Below are 14871 nucleotides of genomic sequence, written 5' to 3'. Positions count from 1 at the left end.
TCCTCAGATAAATAATGTTAAATTATTATGTTTATATATGAATGTTTTGTGTTCGGTGCCCTGAGACGACTTCTGTTGTGACTTGACACTTTATAAATAAACCAAATTGAATTGAAGATTACTCTGCAAGACAGAAGAAAACACTGGAAAATAATCTTTAAATTTGGTTAGTGTTTTTCAAGGGCGTCAGAAGCATCCATAATGTGGGAGGGACACAATGATGTGTGTAGGTGTGTGTGTGCGCGCGTGCACGTGTGTGCGCACGTAAGCAAAGGTGTTCACTAGTGAACAAAAAAGCAGCATTTCAAACATGTTTCTCATCAAGTTTGTGTAAATTCAGCTGTGGCTTTTAAAGACATTTTAACTTTAATACAGAGCGTCAGATCGTATTTGTCTTTATAGAGAAATAAAAAACATCACCACTGGACTTTTTTTTTACTTGTGTTCAACACTACTCATTTAAATGATGTTTCTCATGAAGCTTGAGGACAATAAGTTGTGGGGTTTTAAAGATATTTCAACTTTAATGCACCTGAACACACAGCGTCTCTTACACCTGCAGCGTCTCACAGCGTCACAGTTACTGCTAAGCTCACATGCTACAGACGTAGCTCCTCTCGAGTAAAATGAATATATGTTTCTGATCAACACCTTAGTCAACCACTGCCCGCACTAAGCTGCTAAACTGGCGAGCGAGTAACACAGGTACCTCCACCTCCTTTACCTGTGCGCGTTTTCTGCCGAGACAAGAGGCAGGAAAGGACCTGGGAGAGTTGGAGGTAACCAGGAAAACCTGGAGTGGAGTTTTAGTAGCTTGAGTATTCTCCTTTTATTCAAGTGGAATGGATTCGTTCACGAAGAAAGAGAAACTGCGCTGCTGGAACTAATGTTTCAAAGTAAAAGTGGGGGGTCCAAATGAACGTTTTTTTAATGTGTGTGGGGGGGGGGACTTGTCCCCTTCACATATAATGATTGTGACGCCTATGTCCTCCTACATGTCTCAGCGTGAGTGCAGCTACAGCTTGCGCTCTCAGGACATTATTACCTGCAGTGTTCCCTCAGTGCAGACTGAACTAGGCAAAAGGGCCTTCTCCTACTCCGCTCCTGTTTCCTGGAATATCTTACAAAAACACCTGACGCTCTCTACCTTGACCTCTCCAAGTGGCTTTAAGAATCTGTTGGACTCCTGGCAGGGACAAATGAAGACATGTTCCTGTTTTTAGTTTTCTACATTCGCCTTATAATCTAGCTGTTTTTGTTACTTTTATTGCCATCTTATTTGTATAAAAAAAATCACAAAAAAAAATATGTATGCCTTTTTATAACTGTCTATTATTGTCATCATTCTTTGATGAAATCAGGTCTCTCTTGTAAATGAGTCTTCGAGGCTCAATGGGATTAACCTGTCTAAATAAAGGCTCAATGAATAGTATTTATATATAGTACACGTGTCCGTCCAATGGAGAAACACTGACCCCAGCTGGTAGGGTGTTGGTATTGCATCTCACTGTTTGTTTTGCCTCTTCTCAAATTCTTTAATCCTATATTTCTTCACAGTAGGTGACTTCATGTTGTAGTGTATTATTGAGGGTGCATCGTTTTTAAATATTTGATTTGGTATATGAAGGACTGGCAAGATGAACTGACGGGACCAAAACCACAAAGGTTACAACTGTGACTCACATTTCATCACTTATTGATGAAAGTGTTCTGTCCAGCCACATGGATGGATGATTTCAGATTATTTTCAAACACTAACAGATCACACAAGATCCTCTGTGAAGGTTTGATCAGAGATTATACCTTCTTCCCTTCTTCTTAGTCTGAAACACTGGCATTAAAAGCAGAGGATGATAAATAATTCCTAGTAGGGATGTCAAACTCAGTTACCAAAAGGAGCTAAAATTTAAAAACGTTGTCCGAGCCACGGGTCACTTTCAGCTGATACATTAACTCGAGTCAGATACTTGATATATTTTCTTGGTTGTTCATCAACAAGTTTGATCTGTCTCGTTTGACGTTCTGTTGCTCTTTCCACATCAGAATCAGTAATGACAGAAGGATCCAACCTTCTTTCTGGATTCAAAGTTAGCCACCTGAAAAGAGAAGTTTACACTAAATTATGTATTTTTCATTTTTTCAAAGAAAAAAATTAGAAAAAATACAATATTTTACATTAAAATTATAATCTTGGGGTGTACCAGATTTGTCCTGCAGCTCTTGAGTTTGATATATGTGCTTTAATGCATGCTGGGCTTTTATTAGATTATTTATTTATTTGTAATTGAAGTGATTGGGGAACAAAAGTCTTGCGTGGGCAAATGGATAAATGTAAAATAGACCCTTTTTTTAAGAAGATATCTAGAACAAACATAAAATGTGGCTGTAATTTGCATTAAACACTCACATATAACTTGAGATGTCTCCTTAACGATTCTCCTGATGAAACTAATGAGAGCTCAGGTAGCCAAAGGCTGGTCGTTAAGAAGTTTCCTGAGACAAATCACATGTTGGTGCAGCAGGATCACTGCCAGCAGCACTCAGGGAGAATTAGAATCACATTACTGCTCAGTGCACAAAGGTAGAGCAATGTTTCTGGTTGAGGACAAGACCTTTATGTCTTAGAACTGCTCCAAAGAAAGACAGCAGAGATATGACTGAGTCCCACTGCCGTGTCTCCAACAAAAACAACAAAATAACAGTCTTGCAGCAAAAAGATAAGGGAGGCTAGAAGAGCAGCTTCTTGATAGTTTAACAATTTATTACAAACGAAATGTCAAAAAGAACATCCCAGGAATGAGACAGATCTGAGCAGTGGAGTCTATCTGACCTCAGACTGTCAGAGAGCTGATTTGAACTGAGTGCACCAGTAAGACATAACACCACTGGTCTCATCATAACTGGGAGGCATCGTCACTTAGAGCGCAGCATGAAATAACATCAAACTATAAACAGATATCCACTTTACAGGACAATTCTGTTATACCTGAGGACGTCTTAAAGAGCCGACTAGTGTCTTAACAGTGAATATTATATTTCTACAACAAACAGAAATATTAAAATAAGAGTAGTCAAAACACATAAACAAAGCATTTTGCATTGCAAAGTGATAGTTTCAAATTTCTGCTATGGGTTAGGATTACTCACAGACTCATGTTCGTGCTGCTGTTGTTTGGCGTATTGTTTTGCTCTATTAGTGTTCAGCATATTTTTTTAGTTTAGCATATTTCTTAGTTTATATTACTGTTTCCTTTTACAATTTATATTGTTGCTATTGTTGAATGTAACTGGGAGTCTGGGACCCTGTGTACACAATTTCATTCCACCTCATGTACCACATGTGATGCGAATGACAATAAAGAAACTTGAACCATGAACCTTGAACTTGGGTTATCTATCTGCAATCTATCTGTTTTTATTGGACAAAGTTGGGCTTTTTGCAATAAACAAAAGAGTACTCTATAAATTAAGTATATATTTTATTTGTAGAAGAAGGAAATGCTCTCCACACTCATTTGGTTTCAGAAGCCAGTCCCTAAAATAAAAGAGTTCCTTCACAAAGCAGCTGAACTGATGTCGCTGAGGCATAAATGAACAAAAGATTGTAGCAGATGGACAGAAGACTTTTCTTTCAAGTCACTGAATAAACAGAACCAATCTGAGGAACAACCAGTTCACAATGGGTAACCGGAAATTGCACCTGTCAGTGGTGAGAATGCTGGCCGAGGAGTTAATGATGTGTTTGTAAGAGAAAACAATTTGCAGATGTTTAATCTCGTATAAGACTGAGAACAAAGGTCTTACAGCTTCCTGATGTGCTGATGATGTCTTTGTATTCTTTAATTCAATGTTGGCAAAGGTTATAAAATGTAACTTATCAGACAGTCATCTTTTTTTTTAATTCACTTGAATTGTATTCTAATTTCTGCGTGAATTGCCCATTGCTGAAAGGCAAAGGTGGATGACAATGTTTTTGCACGTGTCAGCAATCATCATGCCTGTGTTTGTGTGTCTGCAAATCCAATGAACCCCTTGACAGATTGTAATGAAACTTTCAAGAAACAATCCCTGGATGGACGTCTATTACTGCTTAGGTTTGGAACTAACCTCGATCAAAACGACCACCTCAGCCAAGTGAAAATAGAAAACATGAACATGGCCATTGTTCGGTCAAGTTTACAATTATTGTCCTACATTTTGGTGACAGTAGCTGAGAGTTACAACACATATTCTTTTGCAAAATCTTTTCTCAAAACTTTCAGATTAACTTTTAGAGCCAACCCTGTTCGTCTGTTAGCAAAATATCTTGTGAACCTGTGAAATAAATTTAATGACAATATCAGAAAGTGATCATTGGATGTACATCTACAACTGATCGACTTTAGCAGTCTTTTCTATTTAACATGCCCTCTACACCCTCAACATTGTGCACAACAATGTGTTTAAGGTTTTACCAAAAAGGCTAAAATTATGTCATTTTGCAAGTTATTGGAGTCTAAAACTCTGAAATGAAAGGCAGGATGCGACATGCATTCTCTTAAGAAATGCTACACCTTTAATTTTGATATACAGTATTTTATCCCTGCAAGAAAAGAGAGCTGAAACTAAACATTAATTATCAGAATCAGAATAAGCTTTATTATCATTGTACCAGAATACAGTGAAAGTATGTTCGTACAGTCATCCAAAAGAGGCGGAGTGCACGTTGCTGCTGCTATAATAGCGCAGCCCCTTATTCTTTATCAGAATACTTTTAGATAGAAAAAGGTAAGAGCCATGAGGATGGATAGTGGTATTACAAAAAAATCTCTTCACATTTTGTCCTATCAGGACACAATCTGAGACATCAAAAACCTATACCAGCAAGCACATTTATAAACACCATTACATATGCATGTGAGGTCAAGACATTGAGATGTGTCCACTTTGTCCCTAGTTACCCATGTCCCAGGAGAAATTTGATAGTCGGCTCGTATCCGAGGCCAAACAGGGGATTCAGATTTAGATAAGCCACAGTTGTTGATTTTCTTCAGGCAGACCTTTTTTTTCTTGTCAGCCTTGAGTCCTGCTGGAACTTTCTAGTCTAAAATGGCCAGATTTTTGGGCATCCACTCCACTAATCTGTGTTATGAGCCTTCCCCAAGGTCTATCCCAACATGCTGGTGAGTCCCAGAAGCTGCAGGTGGCCCGCAATTGTCACAAATACCCTCCATCTTACGGTTTAGCTCATAAATCAGCTGATTTTGAGTACTCATAGCACAAACCAATCCTTCACACAGACTCGAAAGGTTTGCCATGGCCAAAACTGCTGCTGATGTCTTCTTCAAAAGTTGATCAAACAGAGCCCCACCAATGCCAAAAAGCAGAAACCCTAAATCCAATTATAAAAATGTCTTCAGCATCCTCCTGAGACATGACTGAGAGACACAACAGCTGCCAAACTCCCCACGGATCTCTGATGTACCCCACAGTGTGAGTCTCAGCCGAGCAAGAGGGTTCTCCATGACCCTGTCATTTTGTTGAAAAGATTTTGTCGATTGCGTTGTAAGTCCAATTGACCAGATCCATAATAATATTTTTCGTTCGGGAGATGTATACCTGGAGCTCCAAACACGGAGGAAGAGGAGAACAGGGGGAGGGAGCGCAGAAGCGTCCGTCTTGAGCGAGACGCTCAATGATATTTTAAGTGGAAATGATGATCATTGTTTCAGATCAGACTTAATTTTTTTCTTTGTAGAAAATCCTTTAAATATGGAACAATTTTTTTTGTGTGTGCAGCCAAACAACCCCACTAAAACCTGCTTTGATTGAAGCATACAGTTCACATGTAGTAATATTTTACTTCATGGACAGTAACACTCTCTCAGTTGTTCTTAACTTTTCAATTTATTTTAGTTTTATTGGATGAGGCCAACAGCCACATACCTTTCAAGTTGTGGAGCAATGTAAAAAAATAAAAATAATCTGCTCCCAGCACAGGAAACATGTGAACATAACAGAGAAGAAACAGATTACTTCATGTTTGGCTCTGCGCAGGCAGAATGTTGTTTGGCATCTCTGCAGGTTGAAGGTTGGAGTTAATTAATACAGGTTTTGTTTTGTTGTCATTTGCTTTGTATGTCTCGATGTTTGCTCCCCCGGAGCTGAGTTTGGAGCTGTGTTCTAGTCCTCAGGGACATCGTTCATCACAACACAGCAAGCTCCTCAAAAGTCTCAAATAAATTTATATTAGGTTCTCCTTCTTCCAGATAGCTGCAACTTCTCTATGAAGGATACGCCCCTATAGAGGTATCATATCAAAATGGGCATATTTTATTTTTTATTTTTTGCAATTTTTCATATAAAGTTTTAATAGCATGACTCGGTGAATGCAAAAGAGAGCGGTGAGTCATGCAACTTTCAGCTCTGTGAGTTTAGTTTACCCACCAACTTACTTTGTGAGCTCAGTTTTCCAAATTTAGCAGCTTGTACAAGACTAAAATTAAAATTGCATAAACTGGCAAAAGATCACATGCACTTTCTCCATTCAAGGCTATAACAGATCATCAAATAATTACTTTCACAGCAGAATTTAGGACGTCCAGTCAAACTGTAGCAGCTTAGTTTTTCTTCAGGTGGTGTATTTTACTTAAATGTCTTACAGTAGTTGTCTGTTGCATTGTCCCATTTAAATAAATGCTGCACTGATGAAATATCCATTATTTATCGTGCCCATGTGACGTTCTCTTGTATTAATGTTGTATATCTTTGTGCATCGGTGTCAGTACTTGTTGAATTCATCCAAACACAAAAAACAAAAACAAATGTGAGATGAAAGACAAAAAATGAATGTTAATGTGCCACACAAAAATGTTTCAATACTAGAATGTTATGCAGTTGAGATAAGTGTAGTGCTTAAAGTTTACTTTGTGTGTTATGGCAACAGATTTATTTGAGACATGCACAGTGAGAATATTGATTAGCAGATATTGCATCAGATAAAAATCCACAGTTAAATGTAATGACATTTGTGCTATATTATAAATTCAAAAGAAAGCTGAAGGCCAAGCATTCTTTGAAGGATTGCATATCAGCCACCTCTGTACATGTGCTGAGAATGGATGGAGCGATGGCTGTTTTGATCAAATCTTGTTAATGAAGTAAATGATCTCACGTTATTATGAGATCTTGTAAGATAGGGAAGTGATCAGAGTATACTTCAGATCTGCCACTTAGTAAACCTTTTAAGGCCAAATTATGTTGTTTATACATAAAATCAATAGTGGCAATGGAAATGTGCACGCCAGCTAATGTCCAGTTTATCTCCAGGAAAGCGTATGTGATTTGAACTCAGATGTTCTAACAGACTAACAAGTAGACGTGTGCTTGTTAGAACATCATGCCCAAATTTGAGGTTGCTTTTCTGCTCAGGACAATGTGACGTGGAAAGCATTTTGCCAGCATGCACGTGCGTGTGTGAAACAGATGTATGACACAAGTTTGAGAGATATGCACTCCTCGATTCTTCACAAATGGAGGAGTCGGCATTTTCTCTGTCCAGATGAATTTCCGTAATAAACCTCCCCATTTTGCTGTCTAAAAGTTAGACTGTTATTTAAGTCATGAAGTCAAAAATACATTTCACTAGCACGACAAATTATAGCTGAATATCTGAACATTTGACTGTTATAGCCACTTTTGTGTTGGCTAAGGTTGATTAACTGTTGGGGGCCATCTTGAATTTGGTTCACTTCGATCTCTAAAATCATTGAGCACTGCCTATAAGGTCTTGCTCTTCTATCAACTTTAATGTGGCACAAACCGCAACGTCTACCCCCACAAATTTTATATCAGAACGACCTGCTCAGCACCGTGATGTGTGCCATTACTTTTATTGACATTTTGAGTAACCGTGGCGATGTAATTTGCAGACAAAGATGCCATTTTTCCTCATTGAAAAAGCCTGAGGGAACTCAACAGCCTCTGACTGCCACAGTGAGGTCATATGACCTAGAGGGGAGAGGTCTCTGAACAAGACTCAGTAAGTCATCGAACAAACTCTTCTTACCACCAAATCTTTTAACATACACACATAGCAAAATGTTTTGTTATCTTTCCAACCAGTATTTCTGGAGTGGCTGTCGGAGTTATGGTTAAATCAGCCAGTTGTATTAAGATGAACTTGGGTGTGGGGGCAGCTGAGAGCAATGCCCAATAAATACTGAATTGTAATAACAATCCAAAATGGCCACCAAAGCTACATTTAAATGGCTTTAACTCAGCTATTTCTACACATACAGGGCTGAAATTTAGTGTGGTTATAGATGAGAATATTCCCCATCACATACTGAATCCAAATCGAAAATCCAAGATGGCCACCATAGATTTAAAAAAAAAAGACATACTCATTGATTTTTTTTTTTTTTTTTTGCCACATTGAGCTGAAATTTGGTAAGGTGGTAGCTGAGAGTGAACCTTAACACAGTACTGTCAAATCAAAAATTTTAAAATGGCTGCAACATGGCAGTCCCCGTCAAAGTTTCTCTAGGAACTTTCTAGCATTATTATTTGTTATACTGTAGATGTGCTTACACTCTGAGGGATTCACTGACATCTGTTCAGTGGTTCCTGAGATGTTTAGTTATATTTTGTGAAGGATGTATAGTTTTAATCTAATCTGCATGTGAATCTAAGTAAATAAAGCTTCTCGTGCAGTCATAAAATGCTTGGAGCTAATCATTCTCTACACATATGGAGAAAGCATCCAGGATGGGAAGTGAAACATCTTCAACACAGATGTCCTGTTTTGTTTTTTCACCTTATTTTTCTTTTAATGGATTTAGTTAGTTAACAGAAAGACAGTGTTGTCTCTAACAGTTATTGCCAAAGTTTTGAGAAAAGATATTGTATACTGATTAGAGTATGTGTTGGGAATATGCTTATCACAGTCCGGTAGGTTAAGCCCAAGTGCAGACACGGGAAGCAGGATGTAAAATAAAGATGAATTTATTAATTAACTAAAACAAAAAGCTGTGTGGCAGCAAAACTTACATGAAAACACGGGGGAAAACAAAGGACGGAGACATCTGACGTGTCACAGAACAATGAGCAAGATAAGGGATGGTTTAAATAAAAAGCTGGGTGAGCGTGAAAGTGGAAACATCTGGGCTGAACACTGATTAGGTATAGGGTGGCAGGCCGAATGGAAAAATACTGTGGAGGTTTACTGAGGGTAAAAGGAAAATGACACATCTTAGGAATCAGAAACAAAACACAGATCCTCTTAACGCTCATCTTAACACCAAATTTAAGCTCCACGTCATAAGTCCGACTAAGTTTAGCTATTTTTGTGGTTGCTAAGGTCACTAAGCTGTAGCAGCCATCTTAATATTGTATCACAAGGCTCAGTCTTAGGACCCACCCTCTTTACAATCTACATAGGTAATGTAGGTCAGAGCATCCCTGATACATCCTTACATTTCTGTGCTGATGACACAGTTGTTAATTGTCGAGCTAAAACAGTTGCTAAGGTTTTCCAGCTTTAGCAATCTGCCTTCGACATCATCCAGTCTGATTTGTTCCATCTCAAACTGGTGCTAAACGCCGACAAAACCAAAGGAATGTTGTTTTCAAACAGGAAGTCAGTCCCAGCAGTTCTTCTTTTGATTTGATCCTCGAATGGTGTCTCTATTGAGTTTGTTGATTGCGATGGGTATCTTGGTTGATTTGTATCTCTCTTTTAAGCTTCACATGGAAAACTTAGTAAGGAAACTGTAAGTAAAATTGGGTTTCTTTTTCAGAAATAGATCCTGTCTAACCCTGAATGCTAGGAAACACCTTGTAACTGTGACTTTCCTTCCCTCCATTGATTACGGTGACATTGTTTACATGAACGCTCCTACAAGAACCCTGCAGATGTTGGATGCTGTCTATCATGGTGCACTAAGATTCATAACTGGCTGTGATTATCGTACCCACCACTGCACCCTGTATTCACTGGTTAACTGGTCTTCATTAACTTCACATAGACTTTTCCACTGGTACATTTTCATCTTTAAATCACTTCTTGGTCTGCTGCCTTCATACATCTCCTCCTACATGTCTCTGCGTGAGTGCAGCTACAGCGTTTCCTGGAATATTTTGCAAAAGATCTGAAGCTCTCGACCTTGACCTCTTTAAGTGGCATTAAACATCTGTTAAGTTCATGGCAAAAACCAACTCATACATGTTCCTGTTTTTAGTTTTCGACACCACCTTATAATCTAGCTGTTTTTTTGTTACTTTTTTATTACTATTTAATTTTCACTTGTTATTCTCATTTTGTACACATCCATTATGATTGTCTACTGTTGTCTTTGTTGTCCATCACTCTTTGTTAAAATCCGGTCTCTCTTGTAAATGAGTCCTCGAGGCTCAATGGGACTAAACTGTATAAATAAAGGTTGAATGAAAAAATATGGGTTGACTCAAAAATTAATGAGCTGGTACATCCAGTTATTACTTTCTAAGAGTTTCATTAAAATACAGATATTTTGCTTATGATACAGAAAACCAAACACACACACGCACAGAGACATGGGCTAAAACACTAATGCACAATAAAAAGTAGGCTACATGTTGTCTCAAAAGGAACATTTGTCAAATGCTTTTTAAAAAAACTGATAATTGCTGCAAGCGAATGCTATCATTCATTTAAACGATAGTGGTTAGAAACACTCCATAGACTGTGGCTTTCTCAGTGACCCTTGGAGAAGAGTTTTTAACATGTGTCTGAGCATCATTAAATGAACTTCCTGTGAGAAGCAACTGAGGATGGGGAGGTGTTTAGGACCATGAGGAGTGAGCTGTTGAAGAAGGCAGAGCATCACTGAGGAGAGAAGCATGAGTGAGTGGGAGGTGGGAGAGTGGAGCATCCCTTTCTTTTGCTGCGTTCTGATGTGAGTGATGCTGCCGCTCGCTCAGATGTTGCATGCTGAGGAGTCCCAAGATAGGATCAAGGCTGGCCTTGGAAACCTGGGGATATGAAGATGAAGATAAAAGTGGTAAATATGCAGGAGAGCTGGTGGGAGAAGAGAAATATATTTTTTACTGTGCCTTTGTGTGGAGAAATGAGTTGTAGACCGAGAGCTCTGCGACCTCTATTGCCCTCTTCTTATTTATAACACTCAGAAAATATAAGCCTGTAAAGGTTCATCCTTGGGAAGTTGGTTTCTTTTTGTAGTTTTTGCAGCTTTGGTTAAAACGTGTTGCATGTGTAACAGAGACTGCTGGGAGAATTTGAGAGGCACAGCTGATGTTTTCTTTGCAGCCGTGCATGAGGAATAAAAGCAGCTTGTTTTGTTGGATTTCTGCTTTCAGAACTGACGTTGAAGCTTCAGGAATGTCCTGGAGCCTTAAAATCAGACTGAATGTTGATGCTCATTTTTTTTAAACGTCTCTCCAGTGTCAAGGGGTTGGTGGCATCATCCTCGCTACCATGGTTACAGGTTTTATGTTGGTGTATAACAGCAGCTCCAGCAAAAGATCGTCCTTCTCGTCGTCATCACCTTCCCGCCACGTGGAGGCTCCCATTCCAGACAGGACAAGACCAGAGGGGCACCCAACATCAACTCTGGAGGGGTACACGGGTGTCATGGACTTCAAGGTAAATACGGTTCCTGCATCATAGTTGATGTTGCACCTGACTTTATGAAACACATGTTTTCACCTTATTGCATGAGCCCAGCGGAGTGTAAACTACTGCACTGGAGCCACATGTGGCTCTTTAGCTCCTCTGTAGTGGCTCCGTGTAAATTTGCCATAAATTATGGTGAAATGTTAATGGTGATGGTTAGATTCAAATTGACAATAAAAACACAAATTTTCAGCAATTATCCTGCCCAAACTATTGCAACCTGTGCATGAAATTTCAGCTTTGTGTTGGATAGATATATCCTCTATTCATTTTACTTACACAAAGAAGTCACACTCGACAGTAGAAGATTGTTCACTGGTTTTACTTGCTAGGGCAGATTTTCACAGCAGTTGACACAGATGTACAGAACTTATATGCATGGAGCCCAGTCACAAGAATCTGCCACGGGCAGTGTGCGAGGCTTGTTTTTATAAGCCCGTTAGCTCCCGGCTCACAGGCAGCAGACTGGTGTCCTTGAGCATCAAGCTGCACATGCAGGATCACATCAGCTTCTCATTCAGCTCTCTGAGAGAGAAAAGAAGTCTCTGGTAACTCAAACACATGGTTCATGGGCAGTTAACATTCTCAGCCATAGCTGTTAAAAACCTTGACCAAAATTCCCTGACACTTTGTGCAATTTTCTGACCTACAGTGAGGTTATTTTCCACCAGAGAAATCACATTTGTCAATCGGTTTTAAGTGCCATAGGAATACAGTCCTCAACAAGAGACCATCCCATTCATAGATCCCATCACGCAGCGGATGTGACCAGCCAGAGACGTGTCAATATTTAGCTATTCAGCAAACTAATTTGGGCGGCTGTGTCTGAGTGGTTAGAGCAGTCGTCCTCCAATGCAAGAGTTGGGGGTTCTAATCCACAAGCAGTCACATGACGAAGTGTCCCTGGGCAAGACACTGAACCCCTCATTGCCTCCGATTTGTGTCCCATCAGTGTGTGAATGTGATAAAGCTCTGATTAATCTCTACAGAATGATTTGTTCAATTAGCTTTGTATAATAGAGTGCTGTGTGAATTTGTAAATGAGGGCACAGATTGTAATGTAAAGCACTTTGAGTGTCTTAATAAGATAGAAAAGCACTATATAAGTACAATCCATTTACTATTTAAGCTTAATCATCACATTAGTGGACCCAAACCTTTAACAAAAAATGTTTTCCTTCAGAAAATATGTATTTAAACATCCTGATGCATGCTCAATAATCCAGGTAGAAAAATCTAAAAAAGTTAAATCTGGTCCTCTGGACATTCAAAAAACCAAAAAAAAGCAAAACAACAACAAAAAATATAGAAACGTTTCGTCTCTCATCCGAGAGACTTCCTCAGTCTGAGGTGCTGTATTCAGCTCAGTCTCTTAAATAGCACCTTCTCAGAGTGGATCAACCAGTTTTGCTGCTGACAACCAAAACCAGCTGATCACATGCTCAAGAAGGACCATCAGCCTAACAATGGATCATTAGCACACTGATGGCTGTTTACTATTCACAGAGGGCTGAGTGATACTAGCAATCACAGCATTGTAAGAGGGGGACAGTTGAACCCGTAGGTCTCCACCCCTGTTTAATGATGGACGATTTCTTTTCACAAAGATGGCCTCCTTTACTCCTCTCTCAAACCATTGTTCCTCTCTGTCCAGGATGTGAACATCTTCATCCTTGAAAGAGTGACCGCTGGCCTGTAGATGAGTGTAGACCGCAGAGTCCTGGCCTGATGATGTTGATCTTCTGTGCTGGGCCATATTTTATATTTAAACATGTTCAAATAATAAACCCATGCATTGTTTTTTTTATTTTATTTTTTTGTATTTCTGGTTTCTTTTTCACAGACACTACAGAACTGATAATTTCCTGCACAGTTTGTTTCATTCAGCAGTTCAGGTTCATTCCACAACCGAGACTTTATATGAATAGAATTATATTTCTTCTAATAAGTGTCTCAGTTTTCAGTTCTCTAAACCAGCATATATTTATTTACTGATGCTTCTATAGTTATAGTTTGTTGTGGTACAAACAATGTTTTTGTTCGTAATAATCCATTTGAAAAATAAAAGCATAAATGTTAATCTATGACAAAGCATCCAAATACTGGTAACTTGAATGTTTTCTCACACATCGTTTTTATTCAATGTTTTTCATTATTTGTCACCTGCAGTGACTCAACTGGATTTACAGACAGTTTGTGTTCAGAGGCAGATTTAATACATTTTGTGTGATGACATTGAATAATTATCTTCTTTGGACATGTTTACATGATACATGCCAGTCATTTCTGGTAATTGAGTCACTGCAGAATGTAACAGCTGATGACGGAAAAAGAAGCACACTTTGAGATGAGAAATGAAATGTCAGTGTTTTGAAGGATTTATATGTAATGATGGTGTCCCACTGACCTAAACCTTGTGTAGTGGATGTAAGTCCAATACTGGACCATGATTTATAACATGTACGTGGAACTGGTAATAGAATATATAACTCAATGGCCTTAAGTATTTTGGGGGAAAATAGTAACAATGCGTAAACAATTTAGTGTTTTCAGAAAGAGTAGAGCCTGTTAGAGTTTTATTTTTCACATCTTAAGCACTGAAGTGAAAAGCTGACTTTCCTGAGATAGTGCCAGCTCTAAATTCTCTCTGTTTTATAATTCATAATTTATGTGTTCATCATACAAAATTTAGTAACAAAGGAGCTCCACAAACCAACTGGAGGGATTTCTTCTAGGCTGCTACAGGGCCTAGAACAGAGCCACTATAATGTTTTTCTTCTTTGTGTGTGTGTGTGTGTGTGTGTGCGTGCGTGTGTGTGTGTGTGTGTGTGTGTGAGCACAAACCATCAGTCATATTGAGAAACTGTCAGTCATACCCAGTCCATCGTTAGTGACTGTTCACATACTGCAGCATGGCTCTCCACATGAGAAAAAGATTGGTGTGTGTTACTGTTTTTATGGATATTTATTTTGCTCTCACCTTTATCATTCACAGTTCAGGGTCAGAACTTCATTTCTAGAGCCCAGTTTAAGCGGTGGTTTGTTAGGCCCTGCTGTGGTTTCTCAGGAAAGACAAAGCAGAGCTGACCTGCTCTAAGATCTGCGTGGGGGTGGGTGGATCTTCAGTGTCATGAGGTCTTCTGTCATCTCCTGGAGGAAATCGTAGCACAGACACACACACACACACACACACACACACACACACACACACACACACA

At 39.0% G+C, this 14871-nt stretch overlaps 1 protein-coding gene across 1 annotated transcript in view; it reads left to right on the top strand.

Annotated features, from left to right (window-relative positions):
* The first annotated feature begins 11000 nt into the window (after positions 1 to 11000).
* Positions 11001 to 14871, top strand: part of LOC119407444 (alpha-N-acetylgalactosaminide alpha-2,6-sialyltransferase 5-like) — a 16921-nt gene continuing 13050 nt past the window's right edge. The window contains exons 1-2 of the mRNA XM_037674269.1: positions 11001 to 11021; positions 11423 to 11623. Of these exons, the coding sequence (XP_037530197.1) occupies positions 11001 to 11021; positions 11423 to 11623 (222 nt within the window). The remainder of the gene's footprint in view (positions 11022 to 11422; positions 11624 to 14871) is intronic.

Source organism: Nematolebias whitei, chromosome 3 (assembly GCF_014905685.2).
Source record: "Nematolebias whitei isolate Nwh7 chromosome 3, NemWhi1, whole genome shotgun sequence".
NCBI classification, from domain to species: domain Eukaryota; kingdom Metazoa; phylum Chordata; class Actinopteri; order Cyprinodontiformes; family Rivulidae; genus Nematolebias; species Nematolebias whitei.
Note: the sequence above shows the minus strand (reverse complement) of the source record. Positions and strands in the feature narration are given on the sequence as shown.